Below are 24898 nucleotides of genomic sequence, written 5' to 3'. Positions count from 1 at the left end.
ATCATAGATGCTCATAATGTAAGCCAAGACTTCTCTCATTGTGGGCATTTCATTTTTTAGAAGCTTTTCACCATAGCTATTCCATTTTATCTGGTAAGCTAGGCAATCGTCCTTCGTATTCCAATATACACCAAGAACTTTTTCGGCTTGAGATTCCTTGTCCTCCATAGGTTTTATGAAGGACTTATGGCGTCTTTCCTCAGAAATCGATTGCATTAACTCCCGATCATTCGAAATAAAATTGCGAATATGGTATCCCGCATGCTGGTGAATCTCGATGACTTGATTTGTTATCTTTTTGGCATCGTCAATACTTGAAAAGCTATCCAGGTAGTCGTCCACATAATGCTGTTTCCTTACTGCTACGGTTGCTTCTGGATACGTTTTCTCGAACTTCTCCGCATTGAAATTTTTAACATATTGCGCACAGAATGGAGAACATGTTGCTCCGAACGACATAACTTGCAGCACATATATTTCCACTGGTTTATCCGCGTTGCAGTTTCGCCACAAAATCCGTTGAGAATCCTGATCTTCCTTGATTATCTTCGTCTGATGGAACATTTCTTGGATGTCTCCACTAATTGCTATTGAACCTTCTCGGAATCGTAAAATTACTCCATGAATTGGTTCATTTATGTCAGGTCCGGATAACAATTCTGAGTTGAAAGATGTTCCACCTACTTTAGCCGCTGCGTCGAAAACCAATCGTGGTTTTTGCTTGTTCTTATTGATAACCACGAAATGCGGTAAATAGAAGGTTCGCGGTGTTGTCCTGTTTGATTCTTCCGGTGTCAATTTGCGCAGATAGCCTTTTCGTTTATATTCCTGGAATGTGTTTATGGCCCAATCTTTAAGCTTAGGATCCTTTTCCAATTTCTTCTCCATCATTGTCAGGCGTTTGTAGGCATTTCCGTAACTTTCTGGAAACTGAATGTTGTCGTTTTTCCACAAAAGTCCAACTTCGTATTTGCCATCTTCATACTTCAGTGTTTTATTCATCAGCATATCAACTCTTTTTTCTTCTTCCGAATTTCTTGTGTTTTTGGAAACATTTACACCGAAATCCTCTGTTGAAAAATATGCTTTCATAAGCTTATTCATCTCTTCTTCGTGATGAATCATTGCGTAATGACCTTGATTTGCAGTTGATATGTTTCCGAAAATGAACCAGCCTAATTTTGATTTCACAGCTATTGGTTCACTCCATTTTCCCATTCGTCGTTCTAACGGCATTAACAAATGGCTATGTTTTATACCGATTAGGATCATGGGTTTCGCATTTTTGTAGCTGGATATTGGCAAGTTTTTCAGATGGGCGTATTTTTGTTTCAATTCTTCATATGCTACCGTTTGTACCGGAAGTTGTAAGTTTTCCATCGTCCGTACTCCTGTCAAGGTGTAGCATTTTTTTTGAAGGTCCGCTGATGGCTAATTCAACATTCATGCTGTTTTTCTCGTCTCTGGTGATGTCCTGAGTCCATGTTAGCTGTAATGGATCAGTTTTTCCTTGAAGCTTCAGCTTTTTGGCCACACTTTGATCGACCAGTGTTACCGATGATCCAGCATCAAGGAAAGCATACGTGTCCATTGATTGCGATCCGTTGTATAATTTTACCGGAATCACTTGGTAGAGTACCTTACTCCGATTGATCTGGTGATGACTCACCAAGTGATCGTCCTTTTCTCGATTTTGAGCTGGTGATTTTGCGTCTAGTTGCTTATCGTGAAGCCATGAATGATGATTTTTGCTGCAACCATTGATTCCACACTTTCGTGCACGCTTGCATGTTTTATAGAAATGAGATGGACTGAGGCATCCTAAGCATAGTTTTTTAGTCCTTACAATCTCATTGCGTTCTCGAGCGTTCATATCTCTGAACGACTGGCAATCAGTAATACGATGATTACCTGAACAGTTTGCGCAATTATTCCGATAATTGTTTTGTTGATGCACGTTGATATTTCCCTTTTTAGTGTCCTTTTGAATAATCGAAGACGGTTGCATCATCCGCATGGTTTTTGCATGCGGTTCCAGAAATTGATTCAAGTCCTTCAGCGTTGCGACAGCTCCTGCCACTTGTCTTTCTTCTGTCCACTTAACTTGAAGAGAATATGGCAGTTTTCGAACCGTTTCATCGATAAGCCTTGGATCTCGTAGATAATCTTGATAGTTGATCAGCTCCAAGTTGCTGACAAGATTGTCTAAGGCTTCAGATATTTCGATTACGGCTGTTTTGGTCTCCTTACGAATCTTTGCCAGCTCTGACACAAGTTCGTTATAAATGGTTTCTGGACGGCCATAGTTCAGTTTTAATCTGGCCATGATATTCGCGACATTGCCGGGGTCCATCATTAGCTGATTAACGCTTTTTGCAGCTGCTCCTACTAGAGACTGCTGCAAACGATTCAGATTCTCCATGGCGGTGAATCTTCCCTCTAGCGTTGTGTCGTTGAAAACTTTTTCAAATTTCGGCCACTCCTTTGCCGATCCATCGAATTTTGGAAGGTTGATTAGAGCCTGCCTCTTGAGATAGACAGTCCAATCATTGGCATTATCATTTGGTTCGACCTTAATGCGTTGGAACGCATTAGTTATTGCATTAGTCATTTCATGTAATAACTGTTGGTTCGAACTCGTTGATGGTGAGGCATTCTGCTTTTCAGCTGCCGCACCTTGCTTTTGCCATTTTTCCTGGTTGGTCATGCACTTGACACAGATCCAGGTTTCCTCAGCAGTAGGCATGCGAGTTAATTTGGCGCATCTGATATGGTACCAGCGATCGCATTCATCGCAAGCAACCATATTGTCTTTGCTATTCTTGTCGGTGCATAACCGACAATCCCCATTTGGGTTGTTGATAAGCTTAGACATTGCCTTTTCAGTTTTAAATTTACGAATCCTCAGCAATAATTTGGGCGCTTCTAGCGAAATGTTGATGAAACTTTGCAAATTTTTCCGTTGCTCCTCTATGCTTTTTCAAAATTTTGTTATGCTACTAATCGATTTAGTAGGCTTACAAATACAATTTCACCAAATGGATGTGAAAATTGTGCAATCAATATGCTACTTATAATTTAAGTAGGCTTACAAATACAATTTCACGAAGTGGTTGTGAAAATTGCGCAGACAATATGCTACTTATTATTTAAGTAGGCTTACAAAGAAATTTTGCAAATTGAAATTGGTATCAGAGTAGAGTCTTTCTCTCTGGAGCCACCAAAATGTTTATGGCCCAGAGTGCCAAAAGGTTTTTAAGTCACAATCAAGGCTATCAATCTCGGATAAATCTCGAGATTCTGGCTAGTTCTTCTACTCGTTCGAGAAGCTATTCCAGAATTGAGATTATCTAATCTTGTAGCGTTCGGATAATGTGACGCGTGAGTTCGAATAGTGAAATGACTCTTACCAAGTTTCAAGTGCAAAATGCTACCTTTATTTTCTGAACAAGGGTTTTTATACAAAAATATCTTAATTCTAAGTTTACCTAAAAAATACCTGCGAGACCTTTTTCGTTCACATGCCTCGCACATGTTTCGCGTGTCCGCCTGCTTTGCCGCCAGCTTCAGGTAATCAGTTGTTATCTACTTTGTTAACGGCCGCGCCGTCGTCGCCGGTCAGACACAGTCACGTGTTATCACTGTTATCCTTTTTGTCTTGCAAATTACCTGAGGAGGTGTCTCGTGATCGGGATGATTGAAAAAGGGATGTTACTAATGAGAGAGGCGGTACAGGCTGATCCTTGTTTCCTACTTCTAATTTGAAGGGTCTGTTTTATTGCCGGTTTATTTTCCTTTTGTTTTTGTACTGCTAATTGATCGTATTGTATTTTTATGATAGCGTCGGCGACATAGTTATCCAAAGTTTTGCTCAAACAGCATCAAAATAGGCAAAGAATCATAATACCCACGCTTTTTGCACCATTTTATTGCAGAAACGGAGAATTGACCTGCTCACCATACAAAAATTCAGCTCATTACTACAAATCTAGTACTACACCGAACGTGCCCCATTACTTGATTTTAGCCATGAAAGGCACGAAATTACAAACACAAATTATTGTGATAAAAGCATAGTGCATGTCTAAATTACATTACATGTCGATTATGTATACTACATTTTCACTTCACACATTATGTGATTATTCTTTATTTCAGCATCAAGGAAAGTAACATTTTGCTCCAGAAAGCGATTCTCTCAGCCAGCTTTGTAAAGCAGGTTTGGTTCCTTCATGAGGCAGCAGAGAAATATTTGGACATATTGGATACACTGAATTGCTACGACTCCGAGAAGGAGATAAAGCTGGAAAACTTCCAGATGTCCCTGCAATATTTCGAAAATTTGAATTGTTCTTGCGCCTTCGCACCGATCGTCATCAAAGGCAGCGTAACGAAGATCACCCTAACCGAGGTTTGCCTTCACGTGCTGAGTCAGGTGGTTAGCCTGGTGGACGATTCATGCAATCGAAGGCTTCGCGAGCGTTCGGCCGAGATAGTCATGACTACACTCATCAGCGGATCGTTGGATGAGAAAACGCTCTGCATCATGTTTTTCGGACAGTTTCTCAAATTGTGCACTGTCTATACACCGAATTTAGAACACCTCGTTTGGGAAGTTTTGTCGGTCGTGGAAACTACTTTGGAACGATTCAACCGGTGGTTGAGCAGTGAACTGGTTCGACTCAGATCGCTGGAACAGTTCAAAACAGCTCTTGTCGACTTCTATAGTAAACTAAATGCTTTGAAGTACGATCGCAATCCGTCCGAATTGCGACAAAAGCTGTTCCAGTGTTCGATGAGGATAATAAAGAACTTGATGAGCATTAAGAAAGATGCCGGAGATCTGAAGTTTAAACTTTTGGAAGAAATTAGCAAATTCCTGAAAGCTGTCCAGAACCAGTTTGGGGTCGACATGGTTTACGACATCTACGACGATGTATACGAATTGTCGTATCAGTTCCCGGATCTTTTGAATCTTCTGGAGGTTCCGATCACTAGTGAACTTATCGCCTCTAAAGATGCAGGCGATTCTTTGACATTGAACCGAAGTCACTTTTGGAACAGAGCACTGGACATTGCACTGGAAGAAGAAGACAAGTCGAAACAAATGCAGAAGATTTATTTGTACCAAAAGATTGTCCACCTTGGCACCAACGTCGTGTACAATTTCACCTGCTGGTTACAGAAAGAAAGCAACAAAACGACATATCTTTTGGCATTCGACGGAAGATTACGAACTTTTCTGGAAACGTTGTTCCAAGAACTAAGTGAGATTAATTTCACCACCGATGTCGTTCTCCTCATACTGGATGTATGCTTCGATGCCACCCTGCTGAAGGACTTCGGATCTCTGGACGTGGACTTTCAACGGCAGATTTGCAGCTGGCTGTTACTTCCATTTGCTGACGATCGAAAATCAAACTACCACATCACGATACAAGAAAGTTTGAAAACCAAATTCTATGACGGACTTAAGAACGGTTGTGATATCAACCTTATCAAAGCAAGATCTTTGGATCAGTTGTGTACCCTATCGTTGACCAACATCGGTGACTCAGTAGCGGAAACAGTGAAGGCCAGCTTTTGGGACATTATTCAAAGCATAGTTCGTTCGGACGACCTTCCCCAGAAACGAATTCTCCACCGGTTCTACGTGAACGCATTGCTCTCTTTCAAATTCGCGCCATCGCAACTTTACAGTGAGCTTCTCCACCCAGCCCTCAATATACAAGAATTGAGACCCATTGCCATTCAGAATCTCGCCACTCACTTCTGCATGAAGTCCGGCAATTTTTCTGTATTTGAAGTCAACCGAGATGGCTGCCTTCGAAGAAAACTCCGCTGCTTCCGGTGCAAACCCAGCGCCAACGAACAGGACATCACCAGCACTCAGACCAGCCCGTCACAGAAGCAAGAGCTCTTTGCCCAAAGTGATGGCATACGTCTTACGCTCAACGATCTCGATCAATACACAGCCTTCAATATCCCATCCGACGACATTCTGGAAATGCTCTACCAATCCGAAGACAGCGATACACGCGTAGAGATGGTCAAACTGTTGCCCATTTTGCTGAAACATACCCCGGAGGTAGCGACCACTGAACGGATGGTGAAGGCTTGGAGCGAACTGATAACGTGCAATTCGGGAGATGCGTCCATCACGTTCTCCAAGACGTTTCCCATTCTGATGTATTATGTCGTGGTGAGTACAGCTCGTTTAAAACAACTAATTTAAATATATTTCTTGCTAAATAAAGCTGAATAGTGTTGTACTGCCGTGAATCGCATATCAGTCCCATCTTTGCTGGATTTCCTATGCAAATGGGACACGGCGAATGTAATACAAATGCGAATCACGGCAGTGTAAGTCAAGTGTGTCAACAAATGCTACATTGAACACGTTTCATTCCCAGAATTCATCATTGGAACCCCATACCAAGGATAAAATCATTCAATCCTGCCTGGATAAGTTGCTGCAGGCGGTGAAGCTAAGCCTGAAAAAATCTGACTACAACTACCAATCCGCTGTGATGAACATGGTGGTCAAGTTCGCCACCTGTGACGGTATCACCGAGGAACGATTGATGCACTGCCTGCGTATGCTGTTCTTCTTCCTGATGCTCCGGGAGTCCGAAGTTTCTCGAGAGGCCACCCTAGCCGCTGGAGAGATGTGCGAACATCATGGTGTTACGCCGTTGGATATGCTCCACTGGTACCGGCACGACATGATCAAGCTCATAATCGCAATTTGTGCCACAAATTATTGCTGCTTTGAAGTGTCGCTGCAAAAATCGCTCTACCATGTGAGTATTAATTTAGATTTTGAACGTTATCGGAATTTTCTAATCATCTGTACAACATTTACAGATCAGCCGAACATTTAATTACAGCGGACCGGTGAAATTTGCCACCAAGTATTACAAAATAATATTAGCTATGTTGCTGCCATGGTGTGTGAAGGTAAATTTTATAAACAAACCCTTTTAGCTTACCTATATTAAAAACCATTATCTTTTCCAGCGCCCAAAATGTGAAAAGTTGCTGGACGAGCTCACTAACATAATACGAAGAGATAAGGCCGTGTTGCTTTCGGGTTCCTTCCTTACTGTCTATCCGTATCTGTTCATAAACGAGCCTGCGAACATCACGAATCAATGCATTGACTACATCATGACCAATACAGGAAACACTTTGGTGCATTTGCTGCACTCCGATATAAAGGTTGGTATCATTGGTATATATATTAGGTATGTAAGTTCCTTAACCCTTTCAGGTTGGACGTTAGTTTTCAGCTAGCTAAATTTTTATACACCAGCGACAGTAAAAAATTGGCCTACAACGGTGATTAATGCCACGGTTCGGTTCAAAACTATCTTACTTACCTTACCGGTCAGGCTAAGGCCGGGGTGGCCTCTGCTGTACATAGTAGCCGCCTCCATTCCACTCGGTCCACGGCTGTTTGTCTCCAGTTCCGCACTCTGCGTATGGTCCGCAGATCGTCCTCCACTTGGTCGACCCACCTAGCTCGCTGCGCTCCACGTCTTCTTGTACCGGTCGGATGACTCTCGAGAACCATTTTAGTCGGGCTGCTATCCGACATCCTGATGACGTGACCCGCCCACCGTAGCCTCCCGATTTTCGCGGTGTGAACGATGGTTGGTTCTCCCAGCAGCTGATGAAGCTCGTGGTTCATTCGCCTTCTCCAAGTCCCGTCTTCCATCTGCACTCCGATGTAGATGGTACGCAACACCTTCCGTTCGAAAACTCCAAGGGCGCGTTGGTCCTCTGCACGTAGGATCCATGTTTCGTGCCCATAGAGGACGACCGGTCTAATCAACGTTTTGTAGATGGTTAACTTCATGATACGGCGAACTTTATTCGATCGTAGAGTTCTGCGGAATCCAAAGTAGGCACGATTTCCTGCCACAATGCTCCTCTGAATTTCTCTGCTGGTGTCGTTGTCGTCGGTCACCAGTGAGCCCAAGTACACGAATTCTTCAACCGCCTCGATTTCATCACCGTCGATATGAATTCGGGGTGGCGGGCGCGGTGATTCTTCCCTGGAGCCCTTTGCCATCATGTACTTTGTCTTCGACACATTAACGACTAGGGCTGTGCATTTATCGATATTATCGATAATATCGATATTATCGGATCAAATTTATCGATACGATATCCGATATTGCTCAAACCGATATAAAATGATACCGATAAAGGCTAATTATTCCCGATATTTACGATTAATTTGATTATTAGGTCAGACTTTGTAATATATTTTTATGAATTTCACCATTTACGCACCAACATTAAATCCAAATGTTCATTTGAAGCACATTTATTATGCAAATCGACACCAACATTTCAAAAGGGCGTAACTGCTTTTGGAATCATCACCTTCTTTTAAAGCTGTGGATCATGTGTTATGATTTCCATGTTTTTCACAACAAGTACCAGGTGGGAAAAACTCTCCTCTTTCCGACAACCACGGTGGTTTGAGTGTAAGGGAGGCAGTACGACCTACAGCTTTGAAAGAAGGTATTACTTCCAAATGCAGTTACGCCCTTTTGAAATGTTGGTGTCGAAATGACACAAAACTTCGTCATTTTTTGTGTACTTCCCTTTAATGAAGTTATCGGATATCTTGGGGCAAGACACTGTGCTGGAGAGTACATTTTCCTTCACAGAGTTGCTCAGAATTTCTCTGGATTGCTCCCGTTTTTGCTTGGGTGTTGCCTGATATGCCGCAAAATCAAAACAATATTGCCCGATATCCCGCTTTTCTTGTAGTTTTAGGGGTGTTTTCCAACAGATTTCGTCGATCATTGGTAAAAAGAGTTACTCAGCATTTCTCAGAGTTACTCGCGTTTGCACAGTGTCTTGCCCCTAGTCGGATATCGATACGATATCGATAATGTCGAATCCGATATATCGCCGATACCGATATGAGATGAATTACGTTTTGCCGATACCGATAAACGGTCAGGATGCACAGCCCTATTAACGACTAATCCGATTCGTCTGGCTTCACTCTTTAGTCGGATGTACGTTTCCGCCATCGTCTCAAATTTACGAGCAATAATATCAATATCATCGGCAAAACCAAGTAGCAGAACGGACTTCGTGAAAATCGTCCCACTCGTGTTTATCCCCGCTCTTCTTATTACACCCTCCAAAGCAATGTTGAACAGCAAGCACGAAAGACCATCACCTTGCCGTAACCCTCTGCGAGATTCGAAGGGACTCGAAAGTGTCCCTGATACTCGAACTACGCACATCACTCGATCCATCGTCGCCTTGATCAACCGTATCAGTTTATCCGTGAATCCGTATTCGTGCATAATCTGCCAAAACTATCTTGCCCGTCTTATTTCACCTTACAGATTTCGTAACCTGTTAGTTGTATTGCAGGAAAGAAGATTCATTACTGTGTAGACTTACGATGTTCCCTGATAAAAAACATCATAAAAATACGATAAATTTTATTGTTACAACACCATTTTTTCGAAAAATATTCACCATTAAACGTATTGTAATTTACACGGCACACTCACCATCACCCCTATTGTTCTACACCATTCGGCGAATGGTAAATGGAACTTTTACAATAAACAATAGTCGTCGTTATGTATCTTAACCATAAAATTTTGAGAAAATTTTCATACACTTTTTCGCGAAAAACAATAGAATGTATTGTGTTTTTATGAGACATTTTTAGGGCAATTTTCAAAAGAAAATAATATATCTTAATGTTTTTCATTGTTCTTACAATACAAATACAATTAATTGAATGGCGTCAAATGAATCGTTGTTACAATAAAAATACAATAATATTTGTTGTTATTTGTAAGCAGTTTTCGCTTTTGAAAATCCATAGAATTTATATTTCCCGGTAACATTTATATCCAGCATTTACGAGCACTAACGGCCGCCAGAATGATATGCACATTTTATGATAAGAGTCAAACACTCTGATGTCTGTCTGGTATGTGTTGTTTGGCACTAGCTGTTGATAAGATCTATCATCAATCTTTTCAAATAACTGCCAAATATCACAAGTCAGACCTCAGGTCGTGTGATCCATACCATAAATCGTTCACAATTCATGTGGCCATTAGTATCTGTAAATGCTGAAGAAAAATGATACCGAGAAATATGAATTCTTTGGTTTTTCAAAGGCAAAATCTGTTTACATAACAACAAATATTATTGCATGTTTATTTTAACATCGATTCAATTGACCCCATTAACCCTTATGTGTCCGACAGGGTACCCGGGTACCCAGCGCTCATTTAAAAAGTACGGTGTAGAAAAAAGCAAAAAGTTTGTCGGACACACAACGGTTAAACAAATTGTATTTGTATTGTTGTCAATGGTAGTTTACTATTAACTAGATTCCTTTAATTTGTTGGAAAACATTAGAAAAATCATTGTTCATCTTTTTCTTGCCGTAACGTCCTCATTTGGCTAAAACCTACTTTTCAGCTAGTTTTCTATAAGTACTTCCTCAGTAGGCTGTCCCAAAAAATCTATGTTCGAAAAGTCAAGGTGCTCAACCCTTAAATGAAAGATATGCATATTTGAAGCATTTTTGTAGAACATTTCGATTTTCTAAAAAATCGAGGTTCCGCTAGGGCGATTTTTGAAAAATGGCATTTTTTCATGAAAAGTCTCAAAAAAATCATTTTTTCGTAATATTTTTTCAACTTCTGATTTTTTTCAATATTTTTGTATTTTTCTATGGACCTCTAGGCATTCTTGAAGGGGATAAGTTTTTGAAATATTGTATTTATATTGACGGCAGAACCGTTTTTATGTTGATAAAAATATCAGTTTTTGAGAATTTTTCATCTAAATTTGAGAAAAAAATACATGCACTATTTTTTATTTTCAATTTTGAATTTTTTGTCTGATAGTACTATTTGTATGCGTCATTTCTCTAAAAAAAGATTTAAAATATTTTGTCTAGAAGCTGAGATATTAGGATTTTAGTAAATGGACAATATTTCATTTTTTTGCAAAACTTTGTATATTTGGAGTATTGTAAGGTTTTTGTGACACTCAAATGTACGTATATTAAAAGAAATTAAAAAAAAAACAGCTGTTCTTGTTGTATGGTCAAGCTAGTTTAAACATGGATCTTTTATCCTGGGCTGGTTGGTAGTAGATTCATGAAGAGCTTTTATTTGAATAACTACAACAATGACGGGTAGCAACGCATTAATTTCGATATTATGTCGTTTAATTCTCGACAATTACACCCCTTTTCTGAAGTAGCAAAAACCATTCCATGCAGAGATAACATAATAGTGATGAAATCAATTAAAAATAACTAAGTTAAGTCAGGACTGATTTTTAAAAACTTTGAAAATAACAGACAATAATAGGCTTTTGAGGAAATACGCGATCTTAGGATTGCTAAACGTTCATTTCTTTGATGAATTGAACTAATATTTTGACACGAAATTGCAAATATACTGATTTTTGCATATACGAAATACAAATCGTGTCTGATCACAAGCTTAGGCACGATAGGGCAACCAAAATGTGTCAAAGTGATCGGACAACGGCAGTCTTTTGATTTACACGTGTGTTGTTGTTCGATCAGTTTTGCACTTACATCCACACATGTGATCAGAAATGTTTTGTATTTCTTATACGCAAAATTCTTCATCGTGTCGGTTTCGTATCAAAATTTGAGTTTAATTCATCAAAGGAAATATAGTTAAACCATCTCAAAGTTGGCAATTTTGTATGACAATCGGCGTTTGTCTGATTAACTATGCACCCCCGTTGCCGAATTTCATACCAAATTGTCCATTACATTTCAAATTCAAGTCTTCAGTAAAAATCATGTCTTAACTATGTTTTTTTTTATTGATTTTATCAATGTTATATATATATTATAATCTCTGCATGAAATGATCGTTCCTATTTCAGAAAAAATGGGCGCAGTAGTCGGGAAATCCACGACGTAATCTCGAACTAAATGCGTTGCTACCAGTAACCACGATACCCGTCATATTTGTAGTTATTCAGATAAAAGCTCTTCATGAATCTACTGCCAACCAGCCCAGAATAATAGATCCATGTTTAAACTAGCTTGACCATACAACAAGAACAGCTGTTTTTTTTTTATTTCTTTTCATATACGTACATTGGAGTGTCACAAAAACCTTACAATATTCCAAATATACAAAGTTTTGCAAAAAAAATGAAATATTGTCCATTTACTAAAATCCTAATATCTCAGCTTCTAGACAAAATATTTTGAATCTTTTTTAGAGAAATGACGCATACAAATAGTACTATCAGACAAAACTTTCAAAATTGAAAATAAAAAATAGTGCATGTATTTTTTTCTCAAATTTAGATGAAAAATTCTCAAAAACTGGAATTCTTATCAACATAAAAACTGATGTGGCGTCAATATAAATACAATATTTCAAAAACTTATCCCCTTCAAGAATGCCTAGAGGTCCATAGAAAAATATAAAAATATTGAAAAAATTCAGAAGTTGAAAAAATATTACGAAAAAATGATTTTGTTGAGGCTTTTCATGAAAAAAGGCCATTTTTCAAAAATCGCCCTAGCGGAACCTCTAAATGATTTTTTAGAAAATCAAAATGTTCTACAAAAATGCTTCAAATATGCATATCTTTCATTTAAGGGTTGAGCACCTTGACTTTTCAATCATCGATTTTTTTTTGGGACAGTCTATTCCTCAGTTATTCATTGAGAGCTTCCTCTGCCAACACTGACAGACGTCAAGCCAGTCGTTGAAGTTTTAGCGAATAACATTCGATAACCGAAACATCTACTGTACTCAAATTTAAAACGAAAACTATAAAAAATATGTCAAGTGGTTTTGTATTTGTACGAATTGTTTTTAAGTGTAATTGAGAAATAAACTATTTTTTAATAAAAAGTCCATGAGAACTTTGCAGGCACTTTTGCAACTATATAAAAACAACTTAAATTAATTTTTACTGATAGTAACTTTAAATTAGGCTGACAAAAATTTCACCGCCCCCTCGGAAAATTTTGGTCGAAATTCAACATTTTGAGGGGGAGCACCAATAAATTATTCAAGAAATTTTAAAATTTTAAGGTGAAATTAGAGTTGCACAGAAAATTTCTCAACAAATCCGATGAGTTTATAGATTTTGCCGAATTGTTTGGGTATTTCTTCGTCAAATACATTTATTATTTATTGTCCTCCCCCTTAGCGAGCCAACGAGTATTATGACAAAAGAAGACAATGAGATTTGTTCCGACCTTATTATAGAACTATTGAAAAACAATCGAATAAATTAGTCACTAATAAAGCTAATGTTCACTTATTGTACGAACTATATGGGCTTGATTTCTATTGTAAAAAGTAACAATATATCTACTATATGTTTTATTGTGAACAATAAAACCAGTCATATGTTAATAATATTTACCATGTAATAAATGGTAATTTTTTATCCGGGTTGCTATTCGCTTAGTAACTCGAACAGGTACACCAGTGAGTGGGCGGCACAACAATAGCAGGGATCTCTAACGAAGCCTGCTGACACTCCGCAATTTGGTGGCTTTCGCCAAGAAGGAATACGGCCTTTTGGCAAGAGCGAAGCGCGGTCAATGCGCGCGAGTAGGAAAGGTGCACCCAACGAACAACTCTTTTCTTTGCCGAAAATTCGACAATCACGCATGAGTTCATGCAGTTCGCTGGTAGCGGAACATTTGGCATAAAGTCATTTGGCTTGGCATAAGGCTGTTTGGCATAAGGTTACTTGGCATAAAGACATTTGGCATAATAGACACTTGGCAAAATAAAGAAGAGTGCATTTCGGTTATGCCAAATGTCCATTATGCCAAATGTCCATTATGCCAAATGTCCCGCTCTCGTTCTATCGTCATGGGTAAAATTCCTAACCCCATCAAAAAACACTTCATTCAGACACCAGAAGACGCCGCACGGAGGACAGTGCATTGGGAGAGCACATCTATCCTGCGTCAGTATTGGATGGTGAGTGAGACAACTGACCCTCTTCGACGGCAACAAGCCTGACATACCATTTACGGTAAAACGAAACCGCGGCGCACACAATGGACTGGATGGAAACGTATTGGAACCACACGCTGCTGTAGAGAAACAAGCAATTGTCAATAGGACTAAGAATAGACTGCATCATAGTGTAGGAGCTTACAGAAGATATAGATAAACTACAGAAATCGGCACAGTAGAAGTCCAAGGGCACAGAGTGCCTGCAAAATACCTAAATGAAATGGATAAAAAAAATCGTACTATACCTCGAGCTGCATGATCGAAACACGAGAACCATGCTAGCGAATCGCGGCGGGGTGCAAGAAATGAACGGCAGACCGTTCAAGACGAAGGCGACGACCAGCGCGAGTAGCCAGGCACCAAGCCGGTTACAAGCCGCACGCAAGGGAGAACCATGGCAAAGGTAAGCCTCAAAAGGCTTAACTTCCTCACCAAGAAGGCCGCGAACTCCAGCTTCTGCGGAACCTCTGGATCGCGGTTGAAAAGAAGAAGATTGTCAGATTCTCTGGAAAGGAAACACCGCGTGGTGGTTGGTGCGGCGAATGCCAAATTTTACGCGGCATTGCTGTGCATCAAAGATGCGCAGCGCTTGAGGAATCGCCGTAATGTTTTACTCTCATAATAATCAAGTAAAAGGGAGCAAAAACCGCGTCGGTTGTTTCTTCAAGAAATAGACCACGTAAACTTTTGGGCAAATACCTCAATAAACTAATGCTAAGCAAGCCAGCCCGCAAGTGCGACAAAAGAGTCGAGCTAGTCTTCAAGACCGATGGGGATAATTTCGCCGATTAATATAATTATAATTATATTATAATTAACTTTTTTATCGGTGAATATAATAATGAATGCGTGTAACGAAAGAACTTGAATTAAAATGGAAATAAACAGAGGTCTATCATTGAACAACACGAGAACACGACGACGACCTTCTTGCCTAAAATCTTGGTCTTGAACGGCTAGGGACTAGTAGTTCGATAATGACTACTAACCCTAGGCAGGCCGATGCATTGACACGCCGTGAGAGGCGAAAATTGTGGCTGGATCACAACGTCCCGAGACCATACTGTCGTTAAGTTGCTTTTTTTGTGAAGTAACATCCAAAAGTTTGGATGCGTCATAATATCCTATGTGCCTTCTTTCTTTGAACTTCGTGACATATTTGCATGCCCCGAAAAAAATGCACCATGAAGTCCTGGTACATTATGGCCTCGGATACTATGCTACTGCGTCGCGAAAATTGACTCCCGTTGTTGGGTGCGAATGTAAAACGCATCCGGCGCACCAGTATAGGTGAAATGATTTTGATCCTGAAGAAGAAGGTGGCGTAGAAAGGCACGTTCTATAAGGCCTAGCCCTAGAGGTCCGGGGGAAAAGGCACAAGTAAGAGCCCTGACATTGCAGGCGACTCTCCAGTGTAAAAATCAGGATTGGATAACCAACGCCGAGTAGATCGTAGCCGCTCTGAAACAGCAATGCGAGATCAATGTACGAAGTGCATTAATCTGCGTCTGCCAAAAGGCCTGACGGATACCCAGCTCGCCTCCTTTAAGCTCCCAGTTATTAAGGTTAACAAGGTGGCCGCACTCGGGAAGATCAGTGACGAACTACAAAACATTTCAATTTTCAAAAACTATTGAAAAAGTTCAGTGATAACTATTGTTACAAAAGTTACAGATAGGTTGAATTTTGACAATAAAAATGCTCCAAGGCAAAAAATTGTGTAGCTTAAAATGCTGAAGTCAGATAGCTATGGTGTCTTCAGCAAATTTATTGGTCATCACACAAGAAACATATTTGCCGAAGACACTATAGTGATTTGAATTCAGCATTTTTGGCTACATATTTTTTTGTCTTGGTGCATTTTTATTGTCAAAATTCAACCTATCTGTAACTTTTGTAACAATAGTTATCACTGAACTTTTTCAATAGTTTTTGAAAATTCGTTCGTCACAGAAAAATGAAAACAATCGGTTGAGACATAACTGAGATATGGCAATCCAAAGTTGACTAGTTTGTATGGGAAAACGGCTTTGGTGCATTTTTATTGTCCGATACTGTATATTAAATTCTAAAATAAACGACTTTGAAACAAAAATAAAATATCATTGATCCACGGCCTAAGTGCAATTTTTATTGAATCAACAACAACGAGTATTAGTTTCAAAGTATTTATTTTGTTGTTTTAAAGTCTAGCTGTCATAAGGCTGAATGTAAATTCAAAGTGAAAAATATTTGATTCTAATATTCAATTTCATTGAAACAAATATATAACTACTTTATTTCAAAAATATTTATTTTTGAATCAAAAAGCACATATTTTTGAATCAAATACAGATTGTTTTTTTTAAATAATATTATTTGATAGTAATATATTTCAAAACCATCATAAAAATGTATTTGGAATGGATTACCTGCTTTGATTGATTGCGATCTAACAAATAATGAGAGCATGTGATCAAAATGCTCCCGTTATTTACGAGATCGCATTCAATCAAAGCAGATAATCCAATAAAAATGGATAAGACTTTTGGGGAACAATATTTATTATATTTACCTAATTGCATAATCTTAATAGGTTTTTTTTTTGAATTTTTCGGTGATAGACCTGCCTTTTGCTGATGTTTGTAGCATGGTGTACAGCTACCTTTTGTTACATCTGCGACAGCCGGTGGATGGGAAGGCGGCGTAGTTTCAGATTTGGTGGATGGTTTTCTGGATAGCGGAGGAAGATTCTGTCAATTAAAAAGGGTTTCCGTAGTAAACATAATTTTATGAATAGTAGATGCTTACCAGGACTTGTCACCATTACGACAACATGCACTTTCTTCTTATCCCCTAAAAACCGCTACAAAATGAGTTCCTCCAGTTCCTTGCACTTGAGCAAGGCTAGCTGTGTAGCCGTTATCTAGAAAAAAATATATGAATTTTAGACATGAACCATAAGTTTCACTTTACTGTACTTACCAATAATGAACCCAAGGAACAATTCGAAGTCATATATAAGCATGCATGTTGAACTATTGCTGGTTTATAACATTCGCAGCTGAACAAAACCCAATGCTGAATAATAAGCTGAAATAGCATCATTTACATTGGAAATAAGCCAAAATGCAACATTTGGCACGTATGTGAACAGCAATTTAATTATAAGCTTAACAAACGTCAGAAATTTTTGTTGTTCGATTTGCCCTTACTAACTTTAATATAAGCTGAAGAAGAACTTTTTTCTACGCGTGAAAAAGCTTATGTTCCACAGTTTCCGATAGTTGATTATTGTGGTCTATATAAGTCAAACAAATGCTTTTGATGTTTAATACTTCAGCTATTGTGGAAACGTTCAAAAATGGTTTAACAGTAAGTTATATAAACGGATTTTTGATTTATTTGTTCGATTATCACTTTTCGATTGAACAACAGGTCAAAATGATTATAATAGAGCAGTACTGGAACGTTCCTCATTATTAAATATGTATTGAGGTTTGTTGCACACCAATGCAAAATATTCGAAACACTTGCCAATTTTCGTAGCAATTTCTAAGTTGTAGTCATCTTTTTCACAACTTTTTGTAAATAAATAATTACAACCTTCCATAAATCTGAATATTGATCCTTCACAGCTTTGTGAAGGTGTTTCACTCTTAGCGAGCAACTTACCTATTCCAGGATGGCGTAGTCGGCAAGGCATGCGAAGGGTGATTGGGAGATCACGAGTTCAAATCCCAAGTTGAGAAATTTTTAGAAGAGCTTGTGTGTTAAATGTGTTTAGATGCGACAAATAAACATGATTGGAACATAATTGCACCTCGCATTTCAATTTGTTTTTGTTTTCGCAGCAGGTTATTATAGCTGAATACAAGTTTAATTTGAGCCTGATAAAACACATATAACTCCCGATTGTAAAGCCTGTATCACGCTTGCAGAAAAGATTGCTGAATAATTTCTCCACTTTTGTTTGAACAACGCCTGATTACAAGCTGTGATAAAATAATGTTAAACTGCAGTTCAATCAAATGTGGAATAAAAATGTCATTGCAATGTTGGTTAAATGAGTGATTGTTCCTTGGGAAGGCACCCAACGTGTCATTCGAGAAACCAAACGTTTTAAATTGATTTAATGTTTTTAGTATTCAAACATCGACCGCTTCTTCAACAATTTCGTCCGGCGAGTATTTTATTTTTTCACTTTATGACAACATAAACAAAATGGCAAGGGAAAAACTTGTGCAAAATGCTATATTTATTTCAAAGTAGTTATTTTTTTAAATCAAAGGCACAAGGACTTTGTTTCTAATACTTTTATTTTAGAATCAAAGTCACTTAGTATTAGAATCAAATATTAATTTGCTTTGATTTAAAAAACAGTATTGAATTTGAATCAAAGTGGTAATGAATTTGTTTCAAATATGCGACATTTTTCTGCGTGTGGAAATACCATAAATACGATGTAGTACCATTTATTGATAATTATTATTTTCTTCTTTCAGAAAACGGTTGCCGAGATTTTAATCTTCTATCACATCAACTCCGAGTGTGTTCTGCACGCCTTTCGGAGTATGCTGGCCAAGGACGATGCCCAGGAAATCACAACGACTCAAATGGCCGACTACATTTTCACCCGGTTCCTGGGTGTGTTGACGTTCTTCGAGGCCACACTGATCAATCCGGAAACGGAAAAGGCCTTGAAGCGAGAAACGCTGCTTAGTTTGGGGGAAATAATTCGTCTGCTCGGAGGGGCTCACATTACTCCGTTCCGGTTTAAGATCATTGCACTGCTGAAAACGGCCCTGTCGTTCGAGGAGGCAACGCTGAAGAGTATCTGCATTAAAGTTTGGCGAATTTTCATCTGCACGGTTGATGTTCAACAGCTGGGACAGTTGCTGAGCACGATCTTCGTTTCTTTGGTGCAGTTCATTGATGAATTTCCGGAGGATATCAACTTCATATTCCACTACTTGGTTGTGCAAAACAACAGTCTTTTGAGCATGTACATACCGGATCTGTTCTTTTTGGATGAAACGAAGGTGAACGATGATATTAAGACCATAGTCGCAAAGCACATCAAGGTGGAAAAGGATCAGGATCAATTCTCGCTTCGCTTTAAAGAACTTACCAAACAGGTGAGTCATGAAAACCTGTCGGTGCGAGTTTTTGCGTTGAAATATCTTAAAAGATTGTTTGCCAGCAGTCGGAAGCAAGTTAACGATGCGACTATTGGGCAACTGACTTTCAATCCGAGAGTGGAGAGTTTGTTGAACAATCTAATTAAGAGCTGCAGCGATATCGATGTCAACTACAGGCTGCGAGCTTCCGAATGTATCGGGGAATTGGGGGCAGTAGCTCCCAGCTATCTCCCTCCTAATTACGCACCGCAGGACAGTTTCGCACTCAGCGTTCATTCGGATGCATTTGCCAGCATGGCTTTGGCGGAACTCTGCAGAGCTTACCAGTTTCAAAAGGATACCAAACATGTTGATACATTCTCATTGGCAATTCAGGAGATTTTGGTTGAGCGCGGAGTTTCACCCAAGACTGGGAAGAAGCTCGATGTTTGGGAGGCCATACCTGCACGACTGCGGCCAATTATGGAACCCCTGCTGACTTCATGTTACACCGGCCTTGCAATGAGCGCTACCGTTGAATGCCATCCAATATTTGGAAGTTCCAAAGCTCAATCCTGCCAAGAATGGGCATATCTATGGGCTTGCCAAATGATCGAGCACCTGGAGAAAGACAACACCCAAAATCTTTTGAAATCTTTCAAACCAAGCATCCGATGCGATATGAGCACGATGACTTTGTTCCTGCCGTACATATTACTGCACGCCATACAAGCAAGTCCCGAAAATTGCCGGAAGAAGATGGTGGAGGAACTTCAGTTCTTGTTCAATGCCATTATGAACAACAATCCGGAAATTGATAGTCCTGAAGATCAAGATCATTACATCCGAGGTCTTCGAACATTGCATTTCAAGGTGGATGAACACTCTTTGCCTACGGCGGATGTTGAGACCAGCGATATGTCTAATGAATGTGCCAAGTTTGCGTTCAATTTGTTAGACTTTCTTGAGAAATGGAAGCGTCAGTGGCGAAAGGTTTACCAACTTGACGATAGCAAATGTGACTTTCACAACGTGGATTGGTTTGTCAACGAATTCGATCATAAAATGCTGGCAGACATCAACTACAAATGCAACGAATTTGCGCGGTCGCTGATGTACTTGGAAGCGTTTATAGAGGACGACCCTTCGAGGCTACAGCAGCACTTGTTCTTCCTGGCCAAGTTATTCACCCACTTGAACGATCCGGACTCGGTGGAAGGGGTCATGTGTCTCAAGACAACCGAACCAACCTTGGCGGAACAGATACTTCTCCATAACGCCACCGGCAGACTTCACCAGACGGCGGCCTGCTACGAACGCATGCTTCAGGTTGGCGATATGAGCCCAAGGGATATCCACAACATGGTTGAGTGCTATCTGCGATTGGATCAGCCGGAAACGGCTCTTCTGCTCTCGGAAAGTTTGCTGAACAAATACTACGAGAGTAATGTGCACACGCTGCTGCAGGAAATCAAGGCCGAACCCTTGTATCGGCTTGGGCGTTTCGAAGAACTGGAAGAACTGCTCGAGTCTCCGTCGGTGCAGGACAGCGATAGTTGGGGAGTGGTGTGCGGTTCCCTGATGACCAGCTACCGCAAGAATGAACACGAACAGTTTATGCACAAACTGGAGCAAGCAAGGCTTGCCGTGTTGAGGATTCTGCGTCATTCGGATCTCAAAATCAGTGCCTACGAGAAGGGCTACGAACAAGTGAGTATTTTAATCCTATCGCTACATCTACACCTGCTATCCTTCCTATGTCACACTCTTTACATTGGACCTTACCATTGTTTGTATGGGTCGTACCGTTCTGCAATCATTGTGTCGGCCAAGGTGTCCTATTTTGACACTTTTCGCTATAACTCAGTCAATACCAATTGTTTTATTTTTGTGCACGGTGAGATACAGCATCCGCTCGATAACTGAATGCTGTTTAACTGGACTGCTTTTTAACTGGGCGCTCGATAACTGGGGCAAAATTCAGTTAAAAAGCAGTTATCTGTCAAAAATAAGCGAATTATAATTTCACATTTTACAAATCGATAAACAAAACAAAATATAACAATAGCCTCCGGCTGCGGAAGCTCAGTCCAGTTATCGAGCGGCGCTTGCTTACTGGACTGTCGACAAAGCCCAGTTATCGAGCGAATGCTGTACGTACTTTATCTAAACGTGTACATGAAATCAAGCTAATTGGTATGAATTGAAGTATAGCGGAAAGTGTCCAAATTATGATCACCGCGGTTCAAATATTTCCTTACCTTACTTAATAGATGTAAGCGCATTGAAAATTGAAGTGCCTCATTAAAATTAAATTCTCATCAATGTTCATTATTCCAACAGGTTCTGAAACTTCACATGATAACCGAGTTTGAAAAATGCGAACAAGTGCTGGATAACGTACGTTCCAACGGTCTGTCAATGTGTCACAACAACATAAAAAAACTGATCGAAAACTTCGAATCTCGTTTGGAACTGCTGCAGCCAGCGGCCGGTACAGTGGAACCAATCATAAACCTTCGTCGTATTCTGCTGAACGAGACAAAAATATTGATCAACGGTTTGCCATCCAATCACAGCAGCGGACAAACGCTCAAAGATATCAACGAAACCATCGACAGTCACATTGGTGAACTGTGGATTAAAAGTACGGAACTTGCTTCCAGGGCGAAACTTTTCGAACAAGCACATCTCTATATTCTTCACGCCGAGAGCTACAAACCCAAAGAACTTTTCATCAAAAAGGCAAAATTGCTCTGGGAAAAACGTGACGTGGCAAATGTATTCAAAGTTCTTGAACGAGGTCTCGCAGAAATCATGCAGACAGCCAACGTAACTGAGGCAAAGCAATTACCTAAAGAAGACAGGATGATTTACGCACAAGGAAAGCTGTTGATTGCTATTTACAACGCGGATTCGTCAAACGTATCAACTAGTATCAATCAAAAGTGCTTCAAAGAAGCAGTACTTGCTAATCCGGAATCGGAAACTTGTATGGTCCACTTGGCCCAATATCTGGACAAGCTGCACGCCAACTTTTCGACTGATGACCAAGATTCAACTAAAGGTTGGGAGCTGCTACAGGACGTGATGACCTACTATGGTAAATCTATGATGTACGGTTCTACATACATCTACCAGTCGATGCCAAAAGTGCTCAGTATTTGGCTCGATTTCACGTCCAGGGGTGTTCAGAACGATTCCTACAGGAAGATCTGCTCCAATATGAACAAATTAGCGCAACGATTCAGTGAGACCTTATCGCCGTATTTCTTTTTCACTGCATTCTCTCAGCTCATGAGTCGAGTGGCACATCCCTCGGTAGAAGTGTTCCAAGTCTTGAAATCGATCATCGTCAAACTGATTCTCACTTATCCGCAACAATCGCTGTGGATGTTGCTCAGTGTCTACAAATCGTCCTACGCAAATCGCGTCAAGCGATGCCACGAGATATTCCACGACAAGAAGCTAGCGAAATCTTCCATGCAAAAGATGATCACCGATTTTAACGCTCTTGCGGAAAAGTTCATCGAACTGACCAACAAAGACCTGGGATCATCAAGGGAGACCAAGGGCTTGGTATCGTCCGTAGTTAAATCCCTTCCGAAACTGTTCCAGGATGGGGTTCTGTCCAACATCATGATGCCCATCCAGAAGTGTATGCAACTGGTCTTGGACCGGAATTCTCCCAACTTTTCGTCGTGTCCGATGGATTTGGTGTACATCAATGGAATACGTGAAGAGGTAATCTGCCGTGAATCGCAAGTCAGTCCCATATGTAAAAAGTAGGCATTGAGAAAATGGCCTCTGAAGTTTTCAAATTCGATTTCTATACGAAACTCTAAAAAATCGCTATGAGTTGAAAACTTCTGCGATCATCATGAAACTTTCACATATTGTTTCAAACGTTAAAACATAACAGTGAAAAATGTAAAACTAGATAAAATAGTGTTAGGTCTTGTACTGGAGGGCCCACAAGTTCGTAATGGGACTGACTTGCGATTACATTTCATTATGGGACAATCTGACTTGGTGTTGTTTTTCAATTTTACTGAACAAACTATATATTTTTATGCACGCAGCTGAAAGATCATCCGAAGAAAGCTCGAAAACGGTCATTAACTCATTTTTGCCCAAAATGCAGATGGGACTGACTTGCGATTCACGGCAGTAATGTAACAATCTAATCATAAACCCGTTAAAATAGCTCGTTTCGATCATTATTTAACTATTCAGTCATTATTCAAAACTGTTAGCACTTCCTATTCATATGGGAATGTTATGCGAGTGGGTGCAGATCAGTTTCATTTGAAAAAGTCTGCAAATTAACCTTTTAAGGTCGAACAAATGTCTGTTGTATGTAGTACTTAAATATTTACTATTTTGTCATTTGGTACAATACTTTACTATTCTTTCTCATTCTTTTTATTTTTAGTTTACTATTCTTCAATCGTTACAAAAACCTCGGAAAATAACACTCATCGGAAGTGATGGACATGATTACATCATGATGATGAAACCAAAGGATGACCTCCGAAAGGATTTCCGCTTGATGGAGTTTAATGCCGTTGTCAAACAATACCTCTACAAGGACCCAGACGCCAAACACCGTCGCCTGAACATCCGTACCTATGCTGTCCTTCCATTGAATGAAGAGTGTGGCATCATAGAATGGGTGGAGAATTTGAACACATTCCGCAGTATCATATGCACCTACTATAAGCAACGGGGACTTGGCATGCCGGCAAAAGAACTGCGAAACTACAACTTCAAACGCCAGGAGCTGTTGCAGAAGAAACGGGATACATTCCTAAACATTCTCCTTCCGCGACATCCGCCTGTGTTCGGAGAATGGTTCCGCGATCGGTTCTCTAACCCCCACAACTGGTTCCAAGCTCGAAGTTCCTACATTCGAACTACGGCTGTAATCTCCATTGTGGGCTATATCTTGGGACTCGGAGATCGCCATGGGGAGAACATTCTGTTCGATGCCAAGAGCGGCGATTCGGTCCATGTCGACTTCAACTGTCTGTTCAACAAGGGCGAAACGTTTGAAGTGCCTGAACTGGTGCCTTTCCGTCTCACGCACAACATGGTGAAAGCGATGGGACCACTGGGCGTCGAAGGTCTCTACCGCAAGTGCTGCGAGATTACCTTAAGAGTGCTTCAGAACCAAACACCGACGCTGATGTCGGTGCTGAAACCGTTCGTGTACGATCCTTTGGTGTCTTGGAGTAAAATTACCAAACACGATGGTACTACCGAGAGAACTGATCCCCAGGCGATGAACAACGTTAAACACATCGAAGAACGACTGAAGGGATACGTACGAATAAACGGTAAAACATCACAGATGCCGCTCTCGGTCGAAGGTCAGGTGAACCATCTGATTACCGAGGCGACCAATCTGGACAATCTGGCTCAAATGTACATCGGGTGGGCAGGATACATGTAAAGTGAGTACCTTAACTATTTTAATTTTGCTGTTATGTTAACTATTGCATATTACATAATAAGTTGTATGTTTCGTAACGATAGTTGAGAATTTATTAATCCGAACAAGCCTAAACATGCTTCTTTTTGATGGTGCAACGACTCTACTGGTACAGAGTAACAGTGAAACGTATAAAATACGGCATTCTTCAGTGGGCTAGTCAAGTAGGAATGTCGGCAAAACTGAGAACTGCGAAACCAATATTCAGTCGAAGTCGACGACTTCGTTTGCGGCCGTGAACATGCACGTTG

General features: G+C 40.1%; 1 protein-coding gene across 1 annotated transcript in view; it reads left to right on the top strand.

Annotated features, from left to right (window-relative positions):
• The window catches only part of LOC109397767 (serine/threonine-protein kinase ATR), a 30186-nt gene extending 5501 nt beyond the window's left edge, over positions 1-24685 (top strand). The window contains exons 2-8 of the mRNA XM_062859252.1: positions 4159-6202; positions 6414-6803; positions 6868-6960; positions 7021-7221; positions 18539-20863; positions 21497-22897; positions 23589-24685. Of these exons, the coding sequence (XP_062715236.1) occupies positions 4159-6202; positions 6414-6803; positions 6868-6960; positions 7021-7221; positions 18539-20863; positions 21497-22897; positions 23589-24608 (7474 nt within the window). The 3' untranslated portion in view covers positions 24609-24685. The remainder of the gene's footprint in view (positions 1-4158; positions 6203-6413; positions 6804-6867; positions 6961-7020; positions 7222-18538; positions 20864-21496; positions 22898-23588) is intronic.
• Positions 24686-24898: the final 213 nt, after the last annotated feature.

The sequence above is a fragment of the Aedes albopictus genome, chromosome 3, assembly GCF_035046485.1.
Source record: "Aedes albopictus strain Foshan chromosome 3, AalbF5, whole genome shotgun sequence".
In the NCBI taxonomy this organism is placed as follows: Eukaryota; Metazoa; Arthropoda; class Insecta; order Diptera; family Culicidae; genus Aedes; species Aedes albopictus.
Note: the sequence above shows the minus strand (reverse complement) of the source record. Positions and strands in the feature narration are given on the sequence as shown.